The 25,834-nt window shown below is 33.0% G+C and overlaps 1 protein-coding gene across 4 annotated transcripts in view; it reads right to left on the bottom strand.

The window, feature by feature from the left end:
* The window catches only part of LOC105222181 (syntaxin-binding protein 5), a 61,374-nt gene extending 35,879 nt beyond the window's left edge, over positions 1-25,495 (bottom strand). For 2 of the 4 annotated variants that reach the window (XM_049454603.1, XM_049454602.1), the window contains exons 1-14: positions 25,261-25,454; positions 18,071-18,250; positions 16,057-16,154; positions 15,810-15,998; positions 15,606-15,740; positions 13,687-13,750; positions 13,423-13,630; positions 12,830-12,905; positions 12,602-12,756; positions 11,299-11,480; positions 9,633-9,797; positions 9,267-9,575; positions 8,338-8,477; positions 4,686-4,863 (exon numbers count right to left, since the gene is read on the bottom strand). In XM_049454603.1, coding sequence (XP_049310560.1) covers positions 4,686-4,863; positions 8,338-8,477; positions 9,267-9,575; positions 9,633-9,797; positions 11,299-11,480; positions 12,602-12,756; positions 12,830-12,905; positions 13,423-13,630; positions 13,687-13,750; positions 15,606-15,740; positions 15,810-15,998; positions 16,057-16,154; positions 18,071-18,193 — 2,022 coding nt within the window. In that variant the 5' untranslated portion in view covers positions 18,194-18,250; positions 25,261-25,454. Of the gene's footprint in view, positions 1-4,685; positions 4,864-8,337; positions 8,478-9,266; positions 9,576-9,632; positions 9,798-11,298; positions 11,481-12,601; positions 12,757-12,829; positions 12,906-13,422; positions 13,631-13,686; positions 13,751-15,605; positions 15,741-15,809; positions 15,999-16,056; positions 16,155-18,070; positions 18,251-20,788; positions 21,254-25,260 lie in introns of those variants that run through there. The other 2 variants (XM_049454600.1, XM_049454601.1) reach the window with 2 other exon arrangements.
* Positions 25,496-25,834: the final 339 nt, after the last annotated feature.

Raw genomic sequence — 25,834 nt, 5'->3', positions numbered from 1 at the left:
ATCGACCATTCCTACTGATGTGAAAAGGCACGCATTAAACGCATTGTCAACGTATTTGGAACACAACTAGTGACAAGTAAATACAAAGAAATCAATAGAGATCATAATCCACTTGAGTTTAATAAACATGTTTATATTTCTAATGAGAAATTTTAAGCATGAATTTTCCTTACAATTTAATAAACATTATTCTTATTTATTCTTTTTCCTTATTAACAACAGTCAAAAAATCCATAGGATGACAAATAGATGGCGTTACTAGGATTTTGCCACATGATTTTTATTTAGTACTGACTGACCTGAATTCTTCAGTTAATGCATTTTGTGTGGTGCAACGTTTGGGTGGCTGTCGCATGAGCTAGCAGTCGACGAAAAACAATAACGAATTAAAGCTTTAGAGGAGTGTTTGGCACTGTTAAACCATCCAATTCTATCGTCGATATGTGAACAGAATAATATTCATGAACTATCTTCAAAAAGGAACCACCATCAACGGCGACTATTCCTATAATCTTTTGGATAAATTGTTTCTCACTTGTACTACGACCTTATTGGTTGACTTATTTATATAAGCATTTTTCGTATAATAATAAATACATATGTATATCATTATAAAGTTGGAATAACTTTATCCGTTCTCACGATAGTCGTGTCTACGTGGCCAAAACATACCGATATTTATCCGACCAAGACTGATGATGAGACATCATTATTGTTTGGGAAATTTTTTTGTCGCTTGCCCCTGTAACATGCATAACTTTATATGGAATTCAAAAACTATAAGAAATTTTTCGTAAAATTTAAGAATTGTTAGAACACATACAAAATAATATTTCTCATTCAAATATTTAGTAAGCTTTTTCTGCTTAATAGAAAGACCCGAACCAAACAATTTTATAATATCACATTATGTATGCATGTATGTTTAGATTGCAATTTCCTCAAGAATTCCAGTGGTATCAAACCTTTCAGAATAGTATTTTCACCAGTTTACAACATGGGTTCAATGTCAATCACAGTTTTGTCTTATTCTAACGTTCTTTCACGGTTTTATTTGAAAAAAAAACATTACAAAAAAGAGGGGGATGTACAAAACTTTGAATTTCGTACGTATGATTTATTTGTTCCTATTACGACAACTATGCATAAGCAAATCAAGTATTTTTTTGGATTAAGAAAATAACAGAGAAACAGGAACTCTTGCAACTTGCAATGCTCAAAGCCGCGAAAATTCTTTTCGAATTGCAGTGGTATATCTGACAGGTTAACCGACATTTTTGGTAAAAAGTTCGCAATAGGAACTGGGGTCCACATATTCGGTTTCTGAGACTTTCTATAGCCTTCGAAGGCACTATTTGTGCAAATTTTTATCCGGACTGATTGAGTCTTGATTTGTACACTTGAAAGTCAAAGAATAATGGGGAATAAATTGTGTACAGATGGTTGTAGTCCAATTCTTCCATTTTAACACGGTAATGTAGGAATATCAGGAAACTATTGACTACCGAGTTTGGTTGAAATCGGTCGAGTAGTTCCGGAGTTATGGGTTTTCACCTAAATGTCCAAATTTTACACCGGTTCCTATAAAGCCTTTTCGTGACATCTCCGGCGTAAAATTTTATTTATCAGATACGTTTAGCTATTGACTTATCGCGCTTTTATTATTTAAAAAAAAATTATATGGGGAGTGATCGAAGATATCATGAAAAGATTTAGGATATATACATTTCATACCTATTCAGGGGCGGGCCACACCCACTTTTTAAATATTTTCTAACCAAAATTGCCCATCGTTAGTGCGATTATTTTTACGAAATTACAATTTTATATCTTAATTCAGGGCTAAGTTATGAAAAAATATAGGTTCGCGATTAATGGGTGTGACAGTGATCCGATTACGCCCATCTATAATACCAAACTTCCTATGATGGGAAGCCATATGTGTACCAAGTTAGTAATCAAGATATCTTCATTTTTACGCAAGTTACAGCCTGCACGGACGGACCGACAGACAGTCACTCGGATTCCAACACGTCTCGTCATCTTGATCATTTAAATATATACAAGGTGCTTTCCGAAGTAAACAGGGCTTAAAAAAAACAGAACAAATTGTTTTTTCGATAAAATCAATTTATTTTATTCAAAATAGTTTCCTTCAGCTTTAATACAGTTTTTGTACGGCCCAAAAGCATGTCGAACGAGTGTTTTAGCTCGTTGGCCGATATGGCCGTCAGTATGCCGGTGCAAGCCTTTTGAATGGCATCTACGTCTGCATAACTCTTTCCTTTCATGGGCAAATGCATTTTTCCAAAAAGGAAGAAGTCGCACGGTGCCATATCAAGTGAATACGGGGAGTGGTTAATGGTTAAAATGTGATTTTTGGTCAAATAATCGGTCACAAACATCGATCGATGAGACGGCGCATTATCGTGCAACAAACGCCAACTTTCATCTTCGCGATATTCGGGCCGAACACGTCGAATACGGCGCACCAAACGCTTCAATACTCCAAGGTAGAATACCGCATTAACGTTTTGGCCGGGTGGAGCATATTCTTTGTGGACAATACCCTTGGAATCATAAAAACAAATCAGCATTGTATTCACTTTTGACTTCTCTATGCGAGATTTTTTAGGTCTCGACTCGTACGGTGCCGGTAGATTCAAAAAGTCCTGTTTACTTTGGAACTCTGTCTAGATTAATTTTAGGTGAACAAAAGAATTATACTCTGTAACAACATGTTGCAGAGTATAAAAATACTCGTGTTTGATTTTTTTCCTACAGTCTATATCTCGAAACTACAACACTATATTTATATGCAAATGGAGAAGTTACCTTAAGCTTAAATTACATTCGTCACTTGAAGCGCTTAAAGTATTTAGTAAGTGTTTGTTATTTCAAAATTGTAGTACCGGTGGCGGTGGTTAACAAAGGAGTTAGCCAAGCATGTTGGACCCCAGTTACTTACATTATATTTATATTAAATGAGAGTTTAAAGAGTACTTCAGGTTGAATCCATTTAAAACAAAATGGAATTAAATAAAAAAATTATTGCCATTTTTTTGTTTTCTTTACACCTACCCATTAAAGAAGATTGCTGTGTATGTATGTATTATTTTTTTCTAAAGCATCTCAATTATTTGACATTTTGTGTTGTAATTCATGAATAAGTAAGGTAAAATTACAATTTTATGCTTTACCTTTGCTCACAAAGAACTTCGAAGAACAAATGTAATTTATACCATAATTTCCAATTATCATGGTTACTCTTTCGTTTGAAGCATTATCGAATAATTAGTTTATTCACTTCAAAATGCAAGAAAATTGTTGTAAACAATTACTGACTTAAAAAAATTAAGTCCTTAAAAGTGATATTAGTTGTGAACATAACATATCCTCTTGACTTTTGCCCCAAGCATAATGTTGGATTTCTCTTCTAAATCGAAAGTTTCATCGATTTTTTTGTTTCGTTATTAATATGCAAACAAAAAATACATTTTCTTTACACGAAAAATATAGGGCATCGTATTCGTTATGATTTTATTGCAGCAGTATTACCTTTAATGAAAAAAACATCACATTTTATTCCAGCAACACTGCCCGTCATACCTTCTAGCGGTAAATTATTGTTACTCTGTTACTCATCACTAGCAAAACAAATATAATAAATATCTTTCTTTATCTGCGTGAAATAAAAGCTTCAATATTGCAGCGGACTATCAGCTGAGCATCAGCAACAGAGTATCAAGTTAGCAACAGGATTGCAGCATTGATGCGATGAGACCAAATAAAAATCTGCCAAACGTTGCTTCTTCAATGTAATGGCACCTACATAATATAAAAAATGTCAAGTGTTTAGACGATTTAACTGTAAATGCTTTATTTCTCCCTCTCCCTACTTCCTGCCTCTCTCTTTCGTATAAGAAGATTCGTTACAAACGAAAGCATATTTTTTTGAGTTTTTATAGTTCTGAATTTAAACAGATTTCATTGATGTATATATAATATCTACAAAAAAGTTGTTTCACAACAAATCAAACACGAATAAAAAAAATCAACTCGATATTCAATAATTTTAATATTTTACTGAATCTTAGCTGTTCGAATTGCTTCTGCTTATACCTTCAGAATTCACAAATTACTGACCAGCAAGAAAATAAAATATATTCAGTTTTTTTTAATCTGTGTAACAATTACGCCTACTGTGTTAAATTGTAAATGCATTTACTGTTGTTATTACTTGTACGGAGTTTTATTAAATTATTAAAAAAAAAATTAAATTTCACTTGAATAATTACGCCAAGTAGTCGTCACCATTGTGAATGCTGATTTAAATATCCTACCTATACTCATAACATTAAAGCTATGCGTATATACTCTACGATTCTCTGTGTGCATGCGACCAAATATTGAATGACTGAAATTATGATTTATACGTTCCCACATTCACTAAACAATCTAAAATTCAAAAATGTATCAGGGTTACAACACTCTTCCATAAAAATATCGTTTGCGAACAAATAATAACAAAAAAACATATAATATTAAACTACAAATACGTTAACTGCGCGTTAATAAGCAATGTTATGTGAAAAAAAAACAAAATTTAAAATTATACTATTATACTAGGAAACAGAATATAACTTTGTAATTTATGATCAATTAGAGATACGGATATCACTTACCTGATCTGAACTAGGCGACCGACTTTGCTCTTCCTTACTTTCAATTTTCTTTGGACTTTTAGGATTTCTGGAGTAAGGATCATTAGCGCCATACAGGTCAGGGCACGCCACACTCAACAAACAAATTTTTTGTACAATGTCAATAACAACAAGCCCATATTCAGTTCCATATGCCATACTGAAATTAAGTATATACAAATTACAATAAGTACTTATTTTATAGCTTATTATATTATTTAGTATTGGACCAAACCATTTTTTTAGGTAAATTGAGTCATGAGTTAAAAAGTTATTTTTTAGTTACCCTTTAAATTCTATTTACTATTGCATTTGAAATTAAACTTCTTCTGATCTACTCTTTCCTCCTCTTACTTCAATAGTTTATATCATTTTTCGGTCAAACTCTTATAAAAGTTGATATAAAAGAAGTCAAAATTGGATCTTCGAAAAAAGAAATTTTATAAACTACGAGCTTGGTTTATGAAATATTTGTCTTATTCCGCTAACACCGTTATAGCCAAATTAACAACAGCGCGCCAATGTTTCTTCTTTTCGTAATGTGGCGCCAATTAGAGATTCCAAACGAAGCCAGGTCCTTCTCCATCTGGTTTTTCCAATGGAGTAGAGGTCTTTTACTTCCTCTGCTTCCCCCGGCGGGTACTGCGTCGAATACTTTCAGAATGGAGTGTTTTCGTCCATTCGGACAACATGACCTAGCCAGCGTAGCCGCTGTCTCTTAATTCGCTGAACTATGTCAATGTGTATCTCATACAGCTCATCGTTCCATCGAATGAGATATTCGCCATGGCCAACGCGCAAAGGATAAATCTTTCGCAAAACCTCTCTCTTGAAAACTCGTAACGTCGACTCATTACCGGAATAATGAGTGACTTATAAAGTTTTGTTTTTGTTCGTCGAGAGAGGACTTTACTTCTCAATTGCCTAGTTAGACCGAAGCAGTACCTGTTGAAAAGAGATATTCTGCGTTGGATTTCGAGGCTGACGTTATTGTTGGTGTTGATTCTGGTTCCAAGATAAACGAAATTATCTATGACTTCGAAGTTATGACTGGCAACAGTAACGTGGGTGCCTAGAAACGAGTGCGACTGTTTGGACTGACAGTAGATATTTCGTCTTGCCCTCGTTTACCACCAGACCCATTTGCTTCGCTGTCTTATCCATTCTGGAGAAAGCAGAACTAACGGCACTATTGCCAATGATATCAATATCATCAGCATACGTCAGCAGCTGTACACTCTTACAGAAGATGGTGCCTTTTCTGTGTAGTTCTGCATCTCGAATTCTCTTCTCTAGAAGTAGGTTGAAAAAGTCACATGCAAGAGAGTCGCCTTGTCTGAAACCTCCTTTGGTGTCAAACAGCTCGGAGAGGTCCTTCCCGATTCTGACGCAGCTTTTGGTGTTGCTCAACGTAAGTTTACACAGCCGTATTAGTTTTGCGGATATACCAAATTCAGACATCGCGGCATAAAGGCAACTCCTTTTCGTGCTGTCAAAAGCAGCTTTGAAATCGACGAAGAGGTGGTGCGTATCGATTCCCTTTTCACGGGTCTTTTATATACAAGATTTGGCGCATGGTCAATATCTGGTCAGTTGCTGATTTGCCAGATCTAAAGCCACACTGATAAAGTCCAATCAGTTTGTTGACGATGGGCTTTAATCTTTCACATAATACGTTCTATGGAACCTTATACACGATGGAGGAGGCTTACCACGGTAGTTGGCGCAGATTATGCCGTCTCCACTTTTGTGGACTGGGAAGAGCACACTTACATTTCAATCTTTGGAGGATGGAGTCATGTGTAGAAGTTCACACAAGTGAGGGAAGTTCTCTGATCGCCATTCACTTAGGAGTGGCCAGAAACGATTCTTTTACAAATAGCTCAAGCAATTATACTGGAAGCAAATGCATCCTTGGTTGGATATCGACCATCAAATAACTATTAAAACAATACATTCCTATATTGACCTTGAAGACGATGAATTTATGAAGTAAACTTGATGTAACTAATTATTAAATCTGGGTCATATTAATTTATAAGTCAATGTTAATTTACAAGGTGCATTCCAAAGTAAACAGGACTTTAAAAAACAGAATGTTTTTTTCGGCAAAATCAATTTATTTTATTCAAAAGAATCTCTTCTGCTTCAATACAGATTTTTGGCCGCCAGTATGCCGGTGCAAGCCTTTTGAATGGTCTCTACGTCTGTATAACGCTTTCCTTTCATGGGCAAATGCATTTTTCCAAAAAGGAAGAAGTCCACGGTGCCTTATCAGTGATCACCGGTTAATGGTTAAAATGTGATTTTTGGTCAAATAATCGTCTTCCGAATTTTGAATTCTGAGCAATTTTTGGTCGTCAGTCAATTTGTGCGGAACAAACCGTGCACACACCTTTCGTAAGCACAAATGTGCGGTGAAAATACGATAAATCGATGTATTGGAGATGTTCAATTCCATTTCCATGAATTTCAATGATGATTTCGGCTGATTTTTGATGAATTCACGCACAATTTCAATGGAATTTCAGATGATCATGGATTTTGATTGGCCCACATGTTGATCGTCATTTATGTCCTTACGACCACTTTGAAAACGTTGAAACCACTCGTGCACTCTGCTACGGGATAGGCAATCACCGTCATAAACTTGTTTCATCAATTGAAACATTTCGGTAAAAGTTTCACCAGTTTTAAAACAAAATTTAATGTTGGTTCTTTGTTCGAAGCTCATTTTCGCATCGATAACACAAACATACTGACACTTAAAACGCAATAACTTCACTTCCAATCGATAAAGATAGCAGATTCTAATGAATCAGTCGTCATATAGATAGCGCCACCAGGGGGTACTACATTCAAAAAGTCCTGTTTACTTTGGAACACACCTTGTATGAATATCTTTATGTAAATTTATAATTTAAATGTGTATTAAGCCTCATAATAAAATGAATTTATACAAAAAATTTAATAATAATATTTTATTCAGAAACAATAAATATGACAGGAAATACCAAAAACAGAAAACAACAAACACATGCGAAAGTTTTAGCACATGAAAAATTTAATTAGCTCATACTCGTATCATATCGCTCTCAATTTTTTGCTACTGCTACTGATGTAGTTTTTCACCTGACAAAACTCGGAGCAGAGCACATACTTTTTCGTTGTTCTGCTATGACTCTGCTACGGCTCCCGTCAAAGTGAGAGCGGTAGCAATAGCATAGCTATAATTCTATAAATTTCGCAGACGGGGTAGTAAATGAAGTACAATTCCTTGAATTCTTATCCGTTTTCGCCCTTCTTCGTATGTGATATTTTCAAGAATTATATAACTTATTTTATTAGTATTTAATGCATAATATTGCCATACCAACGCGAGTTGTGTTATAAAATGGTATTATTATACACGCAATACATTTAAGATTTTTTTGTTTTGTACTCTCAACTACATTTTCACACATTTTTTAACTTAATTCGGCGCAATTAAGAATTACCAAATACTATCCCAGGCCTTGATATCCACTCATAATTAATAATTTGGTATATGCTTGCCGAACGGCAACTATACTTGCGCTATTATACTCGAAAATACGCAATCACTAATATTTTGTATTTCAAAAGTATCACTTACAGTCCATAACTGGAGTTAATGCATAAGGATGTGACTTGGACATTTCTTCTGTTTGGACCAGTAGTCAGACAAACTAGTTGCGATTGAAACCCGGGGGGTTTTCGTTGTGAGCCTATTTTAACTTTCAACAAACAGTCGGCCTGCAAGTAATTAAAAATACATAAAAATTAGTTAATTCAATTATAAATATAAATAACTTATTTAGAACGTTATGTTTTGATAATGTTCCTAAATCTTACAATTTTCTTATTTTTTTATTTAAATTTTTCACACGAACGATAAAACATAGAGAACTATATAAAACTGAAATGAAATGTTTATTTTTGACATTATGTCACAACTTTCAATAAGATCGTACACTATTAATTTTTAAAGAAAAAAACAAGAACTGCACCGAAATAATCACAATTACATAAGAGTTCATACAGGAATTTATTTAATCCGTGTCAAATCTCGTGGTTATCTCCACAAATAAATAAATGTTTTCATATGGACGCAGGGACGGACGGACAGATTAAAAATAGTTCCAAATTATTTGTTTATAAAGTTGCACATTTTGTTTTAAAAATTAGTTGAATTAGTTCAACGAATATCCCATTGGAAAGCTGAGAAAAAATCGTAAACTTTAGACTTACTGATTATTTTAATAATTAAATGCTTTTATTCGTATACGCAAATGTTTAAAGGTACTTTTACTTAATTTTGAAAATTCCAATAGTTTGCATCAAATAATACAAAAAAAATTTCTCACGGAGAAAAATTTAAATGTAAATAATGTATAAAAATATATTGCAGAAACAAAAATGATCCTCTAAAATCATAATAAAATATATTTATAAATTTACATGTATCGAAAGTTATCATACATTTGGTTTATATCTTATTTATTTTCATAATAATAATAAGAATTACGCACACATAAAATTTACCTTATCAGAATCACTTGATTCGGTTTTTTGAACTTGATGTGGTATAAAATCACACTCCGGACTCGTACCATAAATATCGTCGAAATTTTCATAAAGTATAGGAATCTCTAACGTCAAAACCTCAGACGTTGATTCAACTTTTCGAAATTTAAACAAGATAACTTGTCCCACAGCACCAGCTACACATAATCGACGTGATTCGGAACATAGATATATATGCTGTATGGCAAGTGGATTATCGTTACCACTATCTGAGTGCGAATTTTTCGGCTTTTCAAAAACTTTTGCAGTTTTCAATTTATACAGGATCTAGAATTATAATTATATAAAAGAAATCATATCAAAAATGTCTACAATTATACATACTTGCAGAGTTCCTGCACCCGAATCCCAAAATTTTAATGTGCCATCTTGATGTCCTGTGATTACGATTTCCGAATAACTGCACGATGCGGGAAACCATTCCCCGCCACTAATTGGCCACTCTCGTTCAGAAAAACCAGTTTTCTTACTAGTTGTGGTGCGACCAACCTATTGAAATATTTTTTTCTTTGTTAATAAAAAAGTTATTGTGTAAAACACAAGATGTACCAGCGTATAATAACGACACTTTTTATACTCTTGCAACCAATTCCTACAGAGTATTATTGTTTTGTTTACCTAACTGTAACGTATCACCTAAAACTAAACGAAATATATATATATATATGTATATCCCGACAGTCAACCGGATTTCAACTTTTTGCGTCATCCTGACCATTTAAATATATGTATATATATATATATCTGTCTGTCCATCCGCCCATCCGTCCGTACAAGCTGTAACTTGAGTAAAAATTGAGATACCTCGATATGAAACTTGGTATGTAAGTTCCTTAGTACAAAAAAAAAATTTAGAGTTCGTAGATGGGCGCATGAGAGCCGGTGTGAAAGTTGGACAATGGACGTCGCACTGCCCACTTTTTGGTGATATCCTATATCTCGGGACCCGACCAACCGATTTCGACTAAATTTAGTACGTATCATTTTTCTAACATTCCTATGTTATAGGGTTAAAATATGCAAAGTCGGACTACAACCACGCATACTTCCCATATTACACAATTCGAAATTCCATTCGATTCTTTCACTTTCCAGTACACAAACCAAGATGTAATTAATACAATATAATGGAATAAAATTTTGCAGTAATAATTAAGTATGGCACCTTTTGACCCAAAATTGTACAAATCTAACCATGTGGACACCAGTATCTATAGTTGACTTTCGACCGAAAATATCGATCAATGTGTGAGATATATAATTGAAATGTTGGGATAATCCTACTCTCACAATAGTATGCCTATGTGTCAAAAATTGGGCCAATACTTCCTGAGCCCCCATATACCTAATATAAAGATTTTCGAACTTCCAGGTCACTTTATGTTGAATATATCAGCCAATATTTGAGTTATCTAAATGAAATTGGGAGAACGTGTTTTATTCATGACGGGGTATCTTTGTGCCTAAAATGGATAAATTTCAGCGAAAACTTGACCTAGCCCCCTTATAACCACTAGCAGGATTTTCGAACATCCGACTGACTTTACTCCATGTGAGTGGTGTGGTTATGTAGGTACTTTCGTTTTTCTAACAAATCTTATGCCGAATTTGTCGGCAAGTGTATGAGTTATATAGAGTATATATGTGTATCAAGTTTCTTAGATTCCGATCCTCTGCTTGACGATTTACTCCTTAAATATTTCCCTGGTTTGAATTCCAGCAAGTTGCAAGAGTATAAAATGATCCCTTCCTTACTTCTTTAACACTAATTTCGTTCAATTTTATCAGCACTGTCTGTAGACAACTCATGTTTACAAAATTAAGACATTTCATAGCTTTAACTTTACTACAGCTATTTTTTTATTATCTGCCCAAAAGCAATGAGACAATGTGTCATTAAAATCTATTCAACTTTTTGTCTAAAAGCCGCTTTTATAAATACTGGTACATCATCTAAGTAGTTACAGTAAATGTCAGCAAAAATTCTTACGGAATAAAAAGCAGGAACCAAATCCGAAGGACAATCAGTTAAATAGGTGCAACATGTAACAGGTGATTCATGTAAGTCCATGGGATAAGGCGATTCGAAACATGGAAAACCGGGCGTGAGTAAGTCTATTAAAACTAAGTCATATTGTAGAAGTACTGCTATCGCATAGGGCTCTTGGGTTTCTAGTAAATCAAGCAATAAAACGCAACACTTATTTAGACTAAAAAGTCATATAATTCGGTTTTATATAATTTTCTATAATACTGTAATTAACCAAAAAAAATTTCAAAATTTTCTAAATATCAGAAAATATATTATATCCGATTTGGTGTTATAAAATACTTAAATAAAAGTCATAGCTGCTAAGTATATAAGTATAAGCTGTAAAAGCAGAAATTTTCGATATAGTTAATTTTAATTAATTATATTTATCCCTAGAATTATAAATAAACTTATTATTGTAACTGTATTTTTAATGGCCAAGCACACCCTTTTAGTTTAAGGAAATAAAAATCATATAGGAAGAAGGGGAGACCAATCTGGTCAAGTAGGACTTTAACCTATTATAATAACCAGAACGAAGAAGTTGTTCTAACGTAAATAAATTTTCTCGAGCCAATTAGTGGTAATAAAGGTTCCAATTGTCTATATACATGTGCTGTTGCTTGACAGTTTTTAAAGGCGCAGCGATGGCACTTATAATTCTAAGGGTTGTAGTGATATTGTACTTTTTAGTTAAGCATTATGTAAATTAACTACGTAAAGTTCCGGGACAACAAAGAATCAAGTTGGTTAACTACTAGGGGAAAAATAACACATTTTAGGGAATACCATTATTCATTCACATTCCCGTTCACGAATTAATACGAATTAGAATATATGTACATATATACATATATACATATACATATATAAATTGTATACATAAGAATTCTTGGTAAGGAGATATTTTCAGCGTACAAATGGAATAACCGAAAGATTTTTAATTAGATACTTAGACGATTTTTTTATCCTGCAAGTTTTGGATTATACATACTACGACTATTAAAATGTATCTAGTTTTCAAAATCTCTACCCTTACTAACTCTTATACGGGACACATGTCAATGCTAGTGAAGAAAAATCAATACTGATATTAAAATTATATGAATTTAAATTTCTATAGTAAGAGACGAAATTTTTTTATTTTTATTCAAAATATTCAACAATAACGAAAAAATGAAAAGTAATAAAGGTTATTGTTATTTGATAAGGTTATTTTAATCCTGGTAAATATGGTATCTAATTTATATAAATCACTTACCGCATAACCAAGGATTCTCGCAAAGAATAATAAAGTCTACGACAGCGTGTTCCATTTCCAAGACAGTTGTTGATTTCCCCACCATAACAGTTATACAGTTTGATTTAGAACTTTTCTCAGTAGGCATTCCACCAGAAAATATTGTAAATGTGTCACTGAAAAAATTGGCATATGTACATTTTTAATGTATATTAAATTTTATCAAATATTTAATTAAAAAAAACTCACCCCATTTGAGAAGTTTTTAAATCAACTTTATAAATAGGTTTACATTTTTCTAGTGTGCCTTCCTTGGAAACTTTAGCTGTGTAAAAAAAAACGATTAATAATAAGCAGTCAAGTATATGAGTATCAAATATATGCAACCTGAACCTCAAACATTTCAAAAATGATAAAATAATTGTTGTTTCGTTTTAGTTTTCCGAAATTTATTTTTAAAAAGTACTCTAATTTTTCGAGTTTACAATTGTATTATTTATATTTTGGAAATTAAGTTATTTAGTAGTGTCCTTGGAAATTTGGAACTTTTAACTGAAAATATTTTAACAAAAGCTGTATCAAATTTATTCGAATCGTAAAATAGTAATAAAAGAAAATCGAATAAGCTTCCATTAGACGGATGGCGAAATATGTAGTTTTTGATAACTGGGAAGCTGTATATTAAAAACGTTTAAAACTAAAATTGCATCCTTAGAAAAGATATGAATTGCGCTGATACTCACAATTGCATAAAAATTGTTCGCAGATTGTTGATTTATTTAGTTATGGGATTATATAAAGAATATTTTAATCATCTTAAATAGCACAATAATTTTACTTACCGTGAGGGCAAATAACCGATTGAGGTTTTGCTACAGGTCTGGTTGGCCATGTACATATGGAACCATCCGTATGAGAGGAAACAAAGTATTTGCCTTCATAGTGCCAAGCTACCGATTTAACTGGTTCGGCAGCTTGCCAACGAAATTCCGCACATTTACTTTTTAAGTCCCACAGCACAAGAAGACCACATTCAAAAGCAATAAGTAGCTGTAAGCAATATAAAAATAATTGTTTCCACTCACATATAAATTTGTTTAACGCACCTTGTTTGCATCTATGGGATTATCACATAACGCAATCACAGCACCAGGATGACTAGTTCGAACTCTAAAAATATTTAAACACAAATAAATTATTTAATTCTATTTTTGTTCCAAACTTTTATCCTATTTTATTTTAATACCACCTAGCAAAAAAAATACAAAATGTAAATTTTGGACAGCTATATAAACCTAAAACTTCCAGTTATTATCCATAAGAAAGAAAAGTTCAAAAAACTGGTAGGTCATTGTATAGAGAACTGAATACAGAACATGTAGTAGATAAAAGATCGATTTTGCTATATTTGTTTTAATAATTCATGAAACTATCAATAATTTTGTTTCATTTTTAAATGGTCATTTCCAGTATATAATAAAAAAAACTGAAAACATACAACCAAATAACAGAAATATTTATAGTGTCAGTTTCAATAAATTCTTTTAATGAACATTCCTTTTATAATTTTCCAGTTGTACAATCTCTTTTAAAGTAAGCTTGATGAAATATGTTCCATTCATTAATTGCCGTATTTGAGAATCATTAAATAATCTACCATTTTTCCTTACTAAGGTTCGGAAGTTTCTACAAAAGTAATTAAAACAATATTCCAATGACAAATTCAAATTTGCATTGAGTAAAATTGGACATTATGTCTATATATCTATCCTTATCAAGATTGAAGAAATAAATTTCATTACTAACTATGATTGATAATTGACATTTAAATAACGGATAAAAATATGTAAAATGCAATAATTAAAAAAAACAAAAGTATATTTGATATTTTCATAAATGAATTCGTTGGGCGCTTAAAAACATAAGATATCCAGGGTAAAAACATTAATGTAGTGGTGCGCAGTAATGGATCATTTATAATCGGGTAATCAACCAAACATATTTGAAAAATATAGTTTTGAGAAAATTAAATATAAACTGACGGAGCTGCTTGACCTAAATGGCTACACGTTAGAAGGGAAGTACTGTTTGAGATTTCAATTCAAAATTTTAGTATGTATGTTATTTTTTGATGTATCTAAGATAAGCCTATCAAAATATAAAAAAAAATATTTCACACTAGATGAGACCGTTAATTATTAAAAAAAAAAAAAACATTTTATAGCGCTAGAGTTTAGTTTAATCCAAAATATTTCGGAAAAAAGTATGTTTTGATATTTAAAGATAATAATATATATTTAAGTTGAAGCTAATATTTTTAAATGCTTAAATCATCGACGTTATCTTAGGAAGCCCCTTTTTGCATTTTCGTTAAGTGTAATATCTATTCTCTGAAAATTTCACGTTGATCCGATAATTAGTTTTTGAGTTATACGACAAATAACAAACAAAGCTCGGGCACTTCAAAGCGCTAGTGTGAAACTTTAAACGCGTTTTTCTCAAAACTATGTTTTTTGAATCGGTGACAACTGTAACTCGAAAATCGCTCAGTAGATTTTAATGACATTTTACAGCTTTTAGAATACATAATATACTCGGGCCTGATCGAAGGATTTTTTGTTTTTCAAAAATTTCGATTTTTTAAGACTAATTAACTGTTGATTTTTTCCCAAAAATTTAGAAAAAATTTCTTGAGGCCGCCATTTTGTTAATTTTTGAAAAAAAAACCAAATCCTTCAGGCCCGAGTTTATCTATTTATAAAACTAATTTTTTTTGTCCGATTGTTTTTAGATGTATCTCCAAGGACTCATAGTTGTCACCGCAAGTACCATTTTTTGGAACAGGGTCAACAAAAACAACTATATTTTTGGAAATTAAATTTTCGTGACTTCCAGTCAACACATTATATAATAATGCCATATTACTACTCTTGTAAAATAACATGATTTAGTAGCAAAAAAAAAATACTGAAAATTCTAATTTTTTCGTGCCTCTGACTACTCCTAACCCCTTAATGAGTCTTACACTTCAATAGCCTTGTTCCAGTTTATTATGTAGCCACTAAGGCTAAATGTTTCCACATGTACCACATGTATATTGCCCCTTTCTGTTCCAACGTATAGCCATTTGCTTCCAACAGGTAAGTGAAGGCATGTTACCCTGAAAATATTAAAAATTCCAAAAATATATATCAACATCATTCTTTTAATCATAAATTAATAATCTAACCTCTCTCTTTGAAATTTGAGACTCTGAACTACTTGAGGTGTTTTCTGTCGTATACTCCACAAATGTAATGTGTCATCCGCTGTAACTGTTACAAAAGCACCCTCATTGATCAGAAATTCTACAAATATTACTGCACAATCCGACTCGCCTTCGTGTTTCGCATGAGCATCTACACCTGGACGTCCAAGTCTATTTTGAGTAATACATAATTATAAATAATCTAAAGTGCATAACCAAATCCACATACATCCGAATGAACCCAGATTTATCTCCAATCACTAGAAGTCTCTGCACGGGGTCAAAAGCGAATGCAGTTGGGGAGTAGGGAAATCCGTGCCGAAAAGTCTGAAATCAATTTGTTTTGGTTATATATTTTAATCTGAGTAGAGAAATTATATAAAACATGAGATTGAAGTTGTTCAAAAATATTGAGGTTTTCTTTATAACAACAAGAAAACAACAGTCAGCCATATGCCGTACGTAATTTAAAACAGTCAAGACACATAGTCCAAGGCGCGTAATATAAAAATAATTTTACCATACATTTAGCAAACTTTTTATTTATATACATAGTTTCAGGCTGAAACACGTTCATCCCTTTCATAAGCTCACTGAAACTCATTTAAAATAAAAAAATAATTTTGAATATAACTTGGTTATAACGGGTTTTTCAATAAGAGCGCTACAATTTTTTTTTAATAAAACAAAAACGGTTTGAGATATTTTTATTCCTGTGAAAGTAGATTCGATGCCATTACGTATTGAACTCGATTTCTTTTGCATGGCCACCAAAGGCACGCTTGCAGAAGTCCAGACGCTGAACCAAATTTTCGCATGTTTTCAAGCATAAATCGGCCGATAGTGCTGCAATTTCACGTTCGATATTCGTACTAAGTTCAACAATCGTCTCTGACTTGTTGGCATAGACCATAGACTTCACGTAGCCCCACAGGAAATAGTCTAACGGCGTCAAATCGCTCGACAGAGGCGGCCAATTGACTAGGTCATTTTTGGTTTTCAATAAATCGGTTGTGACATTCGCTGTTTGGCTTGTGGCGCCATCCTTTTATTTTATTAAAAAAAAAAATATTTTGTATCGACCTTATTGAAAAGCCCGCTCTTAAAGTTAAGGCCACTGACATTGGATTTCGCACCTATATATATATACATATATATATTCTCGTAGTTCCTAAGTGGCACATAGGACCTCGGTACTAAATTTTAATAATTTCGACTCGTTGTTGGATCGCATATCTTTCCTTGATGAAATGACAAACCTTACTGAAGCGAAATGTCGAAAGAGTGGAAAAAATATGGCGTGGTTTGCTGTCCCTAGTGATCTATTTTTGTAGCGTAGCCATTGAAAACCCCGTTATCTGATATCAGAAGCTTAACCCTATATGAAATATAATGTAGGGAATCGGAATAAACTAAAAACTTAATTTCGAATATTTTTATATATTATATTATTTTGCATTTTAGATGACGATATGTACTACTTGTATATATTTTCCAGCTATCCATATGAGCAATATTTTTTCAAGTAAACCGCTCAACTATAATATTTGACAGAATGGCACTACAGCATCGTAGCTATTTATCCTAATTGGATACAACAGTAATATATTGCGTGAGCAAGGATAAGACAAATTTGTGTATCAATCACCGAAAAAAGTCAAGGATACCTTGAAAGCTAGTTTAGAATCAAGATTTGGCAAGCAAGTGCTAAATACTTTGGACTGAATACGTATAAGCAAGTGAGAAATAAAGAACATATAAGAATTAACGAATATATGTAGGTAACCTTTTCACGGTATATGAAAAGGGACTTGGTGCAAGAAATTGGCGAATGAGATGGTGTGGTGTATGTATGTAAACCTCAGAAGAACAAATAAATTAAGCTCAGTATATAGTAACTTAATAAATTTCACTAAAATAAGTATTTATTTCTTTTTTCAAAATTATTTTTTCTGACACACTGATAAACTTTTCTTTTAATATTCATATCCGTTCAATAATCATTTTAATTAAAATAATTACAAATTGTTTTAAGCGAACTATCGTTATTTGCAAACAAACACAAGCAATCTACAATTGCGTTGATAACAAAAAAATGTAATAGCCGCGTGTGTCTTATGATAGTTTCAATCACTGCTACCAAATAAAACAAACGCCAGCTACAACATTTCATTATATAACTATTTTCAATTGCAACCCAAGTTTTAGATTATGCTTACAAAAAATATAAGAACTATAATTACCCTTTTAAGTGAAAAATGTTCCGCCTTTAAATTTTCCGGTATTTCCTGCTCCTGTCGGAAAACCTGTGGTTGCACGCTTTGTCGAAAACCATCAAGGACTCCCTTGAATGTGAATTTTTTCATTTTCGTGAGAGTACAGTTTTACTTCGAAACTTTAACGACCCGTTTGATTTTCGAGTTCTGTAAAAAAAAATTAAGTCTTAAATAATTTAAAAATAAACAAGGGTTTTGCAAATTTGAGAAACTTTTATAAATGCAGATATTTAAATATATGTATGTATGTATATCAACACATAAGAAAGTCCTGCTTTACGTTTTCTGAAGACCGCGCGGTAATATAAGAACACTTTGAAAGCCCATATTTTAAGAGATTTTGTTTATAGCAGAACAACTACTTACAAAAGATAAAACAGTTAAACGAATGAACTGTAGCATTGCACGTTCGTAAACTGGAATAATAAATTACTGTTGACATCATATCGGAAACTTAGCTTAAATATAGTAGTATGAAAATTATATAGGTCAATCTCTAATCACTTTGAGTTCTAAAATTGGTACGTATTTCCCTATATAAATGAGGCCATAAAGCGAAGAAAGGCTCCTGTTCCATTGACTTAGTTGCCGCAGATTATTTTGCTAGAAGGTCGACAAGTTCGTTAACCCTAATGCCTTTATATCAAGGGATCTATGATTATGATATTTGCTTATTCATGGAAGCTCTAAATCTAAAATTATCAACATAAAATCGGTACATCTTTGGGATAATACTCGTATCGTTTCAGTTGCCTAAGGTCTAGAGATTGAGATTATAATTAATTGTAAATTAAAACTATTGTTTGCGCTGGCAATACTACAGAAAATATTTTTGTTGAGAGAACAAAATATTGATTTTGAGGGAAAGCAGCATTTCTTGCCGGATAATTCGACAACCGAACTGGTTATGGAGATAGCTCTATCAACAATAAGTTTTGTTACACCAACATGTATCTAAAAGGATTAAATGAATAACCGAAATTATATTTTGGAAAGAGTATTCTTATTCTTTGTGAAACAAATTTTAACGGAGCTAACTAACTTTAAATTTAAATCGAAGTGTAATAACTGACATGAGCTATTACTTCATACACAAGTACATATTTTACTATTTAATATTATTGAAAAACATGCGAAAATTTTATAAGCGTCTCTTTTGAAAGAATTCATTTCAAATTATCGGTATTATCTTTGTTAAATATGTGTTGTTGGACTTTCGCAGGAATGTAACAATGTTTTAATAGTAATTATGTGCAATATTATATTTGTAACACCCTGTGTAATCGCTTCATTGATGATATTTATCTTTCAAAATCAAACCGAAGGCATCTAAGACCTTTCTATCATAAATTTAGTACACCGATTAGATCGGCTTATAAATACAAAAAATTCTCAAACCTCCAATATGTAACACTATTTAGAAATACATATTTACATCACAAAAGGTGTTTGAGATGGTGCTAACTGACAACAGGTTACATAAAAAGTCAAGAAGAGTGCATGTGAATGTTCAACAAAGATTTAGTAAGAGAGTGCATACAACGGCTTCTCTATATTTTATTTTACGTTTAAAACCCTGTGTGTATATCTACATCATATCCATACTCTAGTATTGTTTGGTTTTCTGTATCAATGTATGAAAGCTGGTAGATATTATTTGGCGAGAATTATCACGGATAAGGAATACGAGTATTTATTGTGCTTTGAACTATTATTACTTTCAATAAATACTACAGAATTGCTTCACCAATTCGATATATGTAAGTGCATGCATATATGTTGATAAAAAGATAGAGATGGATACTGCAAGGATATTTCTGATGCGGGCACGAACATACAAACTTTTTCTTGTGTGATTATATACATTAGGGTGTCCGTTATTTTCCAAATGAATCTTATTTTTGTCATACTCATTTTTACAATGAAAAAGTATTCAACGTAAATTGAATATTAATTTTAAATTTAAACCGCGCCTTAACCATACAAGTTACAATACATCACATAATTTTCCGATATTTTGCTTTAAATAAGTAAACCTATAAGTATGAAAAAAATTATATTGTAGTACTAAATTGTTCACTCCTTTAAAAGTTATACGCAATAACTTTTAAACTAATTTTTTTTTATAAAACAACACACTTGGTAGGAAAATGTAATATTAGAATACTGATTTTCTACTGCAAAATTAGAGGTTTATTTTCTTTGCAGATAAATTATTTATCCCATTATTTATCCCAAAAAATCACATGTAAAATATTTTTGAAAAGTATAATGATTTAGACACAGCTTAAATCGAAATAAATAAAATGTGTACGTTGGATCCTTTTTTAGAGCAAAAACTAAAACTTCAAACTTTTCCGAAAAAAATACTTACGAAATAACGAACACCTTAATATACATACACAAACACATAACTATAACTTCAAACATTTTTGGTATAAATAGCACAAAGCATATTATATATTAGTTTAAATTTATTGATTTTTTGACAGATTTTATAGACATTACAAAGTAAGATGGCAAATCTGCATGGAATAAAAGTAAACAAATTTGATTGAAAATAGCTTTACATACATTCATAGAAATCCTGAAAATATTTAACATTTTCTGAAGAACTACATCAACATATTCCTAGCAGAACCTAAATTTGTGCACAAGTTTTAAAATCTTATATTTAACACTTACGTTTCGCAACATATTGAAGAAACCAAACAATTTTCCCAACGATTTTAATTATTAGGTCACGATGTAATAAAACTTTAAACTTAAACGTCGAATCTACTTTAAAACTTAACTTCAGTTACAGCACAAGGTTAAAGTTAATGATGTATTTGCAAATACTCAATTGATTTTTCCCCCTAAATATATAACTTGCAATCTTTTTTTGCACTGAACAAATTCCGAAAATGGCCACACTTTCCTATTTTAGTGAGTATTTGTTTTTTTACAAGCACATTTAATTTCAACATCATGCTATCATAATTTGTATGTGTTATAATAATTTAATTCTATATTTTTCATTTTTTTAGATTTACACTTCTGGTAGGAAAATGTGGATAAGTCTGTTGTAGGACAATTGCAAAACGGGAGCTAAATGTGTTAGCGAATGCGCATGTTTACAACTTGGCACTGTCCGGGGTTGAATAATATACAAGAAGACTTAGAGTAAAAGCTCTCGTGGTGGTGTAAGCTTATGGTCACATGATAGCTTTGTCGGGGTATATCAACGTTTTCATCGCCTCCAATTCACATTTAGATTTTATAATACTGAAAGCTTTCCTAAATATTACGACGCATTATTTCGTCTTTCATATGAAATTTCAACTCAAACGTTATTCCTAGTCCAACTGATTTGCTGAATAAAATGTGTACATATCTAAATGCATACGAAGTTTATATAAACAAAATTTAAGTTTTTTTATGTGAAATTTTGTTTACTAGACTAACTGCAATCGAAAGTTAGAAAACTATTTTTTTAGTTTTAAAATTGCTATACCGGACTGAAAAACAAAAAACAAAAATTATATGTGTATAGTATAACCTTAAACACATTTTCCGGATTAAACTCCTAAATTACTGAACCGATTTTAATAATAATAGGACAATTTACATCTATTTACAATTTGTATTTTTTCTTCTTCTTTTAACTAATATACATAACATAATAACATAGCAAATGAAAAACTTTAATGGAGCTAGGAAAAAACTAGATTTTTTTTTAAGTGAGATTTGCTTACTTCAACATCTACTTCAAATATTTGGTGAAACCTTAAACTTAGCATTGTATTATTCACAACTAGTTAAAAATTTGTAGGGAGCAAAAACTTGAAGTAAATTTTGATGGCTCCACTGTAAATGGCGAAAAGTGCTTGTCGGGGGTTAGTTGCGTCAGAAGTCTCGTCGGCGTATTGTTTGATAGCGTCGACGAGAACAACGAACTCTCCCCAGTAGTGAAGACACTTGGGGACTTGCCATTCTCGACCTCCACACACAACCTGAGCCTAGCAAACCACCAGCATGACTTCCTAAAAGTGCACAGTGCCACCACAGCACATAGGTAGTTGGTTTTGCCACAATCAATCACACAACGCGAAACTCCCTTCCCACAACCACCAGAGGAAATTTTTAACACATCGTTCGCTAATAATTGCACGATATCGGCGTCGGGAATGACCGCGATTATCGCCAAAGAACAGAGTCGCAGCAAAGCAGAAAGCATCCATGCAGTCGCCTGCTTAGATTGGGGCATCAAGAGGTCATTCCTCAACTACGTCGACAACATCAAATATCGCTTGTATACACGTGTGCTTTAACAGCTGCCTCTTCATATGGCCGTAGCTATTTTCTGCTAGAAGAAATTTCACTATCAGAAACTAGCATCTATCTCAGCTTTTTACGCTCTATTCTTCTGTTATTTTGAGTTAAGCAACGCTTTTCCAGAAGTACTTTGTTGACTAGAAATAGTTAACAGTTAAATGGCGTTTACATGGGGACTCTTTTGGTGCTCATTATCACCAATTTCTCTTTTGGTGTTATTTGTGCGATCACACGATTAGAATTATTTTCTTCCTTTTTACAAAATTTTTGCACAGGTTTGTGCGGTTCGGCTATGCGCCACTTAGCCTCACATTTTGCTTAAATGGAATTACCATGATTGTGGTAGATTATGTATATTCTTTTTCTTCTTTTTTGGCACAGACACCGCTTACACGTTTATAGCCCACTTTACAACGGCGAGCTAGACGTTCTTCCTTTTTGCTGTTTGGCTCCAATTGGAGATTGCAAGTATAGCCAGATTCTTCTCCATCTTGACTTTCAAACGGAGTAGAGATCTTCCTCTTCTTCTGACTCATCAGATGTTGTCATTATTTATGCCTCTGCACCATATAGACAGGGATGATGAGTGTCTTGTATAGTTTGGCCTTTGTTCGTCGAGAGAGGATTTTACATCTCAATTGCCTACTTAGTCCGATGTAGCACCTGTTGAAGAAATATATTTTGCGTTGGATTTCTAAGCTGACGTTGACTGATGTTAATGCTAGTTCCAAGATAATAGATAATAGATAGATACCAAGATAGACGAAATCATTCACAACTTCGAAGTTATGACATTCAACAGTGACGTGGGAGCCTAGTCGCGAGTGCGATGTTTGATGACCGCCATACCCATGTGCTTCGCTCCTTATCTACTCTGGAAGAAGCAGAACTAACGGCGAGGTTGTTAAGGCCAATGATATCAATATCATCGGCGTACACCAGCAGTTGTACACTCTTATTGATGATGGTCTCTGTTTAGTTCTGCAGCTCGAATTATTTTCTCGAAGAGTAGAATGAAGAACTCACTCGAAAGGGAATCGCTTTGCCTGAAACCTCGTTTGGTATAGAACGCATCGAAAATGTCCTTCCCGATCCTGAGAGAGCTTCTGGTATTGATTATTACAATATTGAAAAAGTCCAATATTCTGCTGGGAGCTAGCGAAGCAAAAATGTCTTTATTTGGAAACATGGAGCCAAGGGCCTTTGCGGCTAGCATGTGTGTGCATGACGGGCGCTCTGGAGGTCCTGATGGAACTCACACCGCTCCACATAATAATAGGTAAAGTAGCCAAGCACTCACTTCTGCAGATAACAGCAGAGGGTTGTGGCAAAGGTAAGATAATTTCGTCCCAGAGGATGGAGAGGATAAGTGGCGATATTCCTATTGCCCTCCTCCCGAGGGACGGCATTAGCAAAACAACCCACTTCACGAAGAGGTTTAAGGTTACTCTCGGAGGCAAGAGGGAGTGGAACGACCCCACTCTTGAGCAAATGCTAAGGGATAGTACAATGAGGTGGTACACCGACGGCTCGAAGACGTCGGAAGGAATAGGTGCAGGTATTGCGAGTCCGCGTACGAAGAAGAGTCGTTAATAAACCTCCCAAGATATAAACTCAGGCTCCTGGTCGCATTCTACACCGGCCACTGCAAGTTGAAAAGGCATTTAGCGAACATGGGCCTTTCATCTTGCGCTAACTGTCGGTTCTGCGACAGTGAGCCTGAAACCCTGGGGCTAAGCGAGTCTCTGTGAGTTAGGAGAGGGCACAATAGACCCATGGTCGCAGTGCATGCCTCAATTATTTATCTTATCTTATCTTAGGGCCTTAAGCTTGCATATAGAGACTGCTGTGCAGTCAATTAGCAAGTGATCTGGTGTTTCAGACTCCCTGTCGCAGAACCGGCAATTTACGCAAGAAGCTAGACCCATCTTTTACAAATGCTTCTTCAGCTTGTAATGGCCAGCGTAAAATTCGATCGGTAGTCAGATTTTATCCTTAGTGAGGTTGATTGCGTATCTAAACCTGCTGAGATTGTCCATCCTCCCATTAGCAATCTGACATGCCGCATGCCATGTAGTTGATGCCAATGCCTCTCCCTGCCTACTCCTTCTTCCTTGCGGAGCAATTCCTTTATGGTATGGGGACATTGATAAAAGGTTCAGGTTCAAAGGTAACGGAAGCTGCGAAGCGGTCGACGAGCAAAGAGCAGGAAACGAGAGAAAAAGTTAACGTTTGGCTAGCAGCCTAATTATGATTTAGAGGTATTTCAGCTGTATTTAATTTGAAAAGTTAGCTTTTGGCTGGCAGGCTATTTATGATTTAAAGGTATTTCACCTCTCTTTAATTTGAAATAAATGTATAAGCAATTTGATTATGTTTTAGTGGATATAAAAGTGTACAACTTAAATAGATGTAAAATTCATTATAAATCGAAAAATTACTTACTTAAATTCTTGAATTTTTCAAACATAAATGCAAATATCTTAAAAACCTTAAGTCAGCGCAGGTAATAATATATAATGTGTATATATATAAATAATTAATCTACAGAACTTCATTTATCCGCCATACATATTGTATTTAAAAAGTACACCCACAATTTTTATTTACTTACGTGGACGGAATAGTTACAACTTACATGCTTTGTTAGTGCCCCGAAGCCAATAACAAAAATTACAACACACACTGTCATTCGTAAATGGCAAAAACCTAGTATGTACCAATCATATTATTTATAATGCCATTAAGAGGAGTATGTTGTGTGTAAATATTATTTGTATACATTTTCATAAAATAAATTTGTTTTTAATTCTGTTGTAAACTATTAATTTGTCATATACCTTGTTCGTAAAAATTTCTTTATATTGAACATATATACAATTTAATTTCGCACTTATTTCTTTTGTTTTGAACTATTATTTTTGACGTTGTAAACACATTTGTTTGCATAAATCGCATATTCTAGTCTTAATAAAAAAGTTTTTAATTTTCGCAAAATGATGTCAAATTATATTTTCTACCAGAGTTACCCACACAAAATAAAAATACACATTCTATGTATTCAGATAACAAATTGCAATGTTTAGTTCACACAAAGGAACATATCGCACCAGAACTGCAAAATAACATTTCATCAAAATATTAGAAATTAATAGCGCAATTCTGAAAGGAGTCTCTAGTCACTATTTGAGACATTTTGAGGCAAAGTCTCAATTTTTGACTAGTTACTATTCACTAAACAGTCTCTAGCGTTAGTCTCAAAATATTAACTCAAATTTGAGACCTGATAGTTAGCAGGTCGCAAAACTAAAAAAAACTCTTGTTTGCCATTTTGAAAATACTGAATAGACATCATCATACATGTTAATCGATTGTCGTTTTTTTTTATATTTCAACTCAAACACGAAAAAGTTA

Source organism: Bactrocera dorsalis, chromosome 4, assembly GCF_023373825.1.
Source record: "Bactrocera dorsalis isolate Fly_Bdor chromosome 4, ASM2337382v1, whole genome shotgun sequence".
Taxonomy (NCBI): domain Eukaryota; kingdom Metazoa; phylum Arthropoda; class Insecta; order Diptera; family Tephritidae; genus Bactrocera; species Bactrocera dorsalis.
Note: the sequence above shows the minus strand (reverse complement) of the source record. Positions and strands in the feature narration are given on the sequence as shown.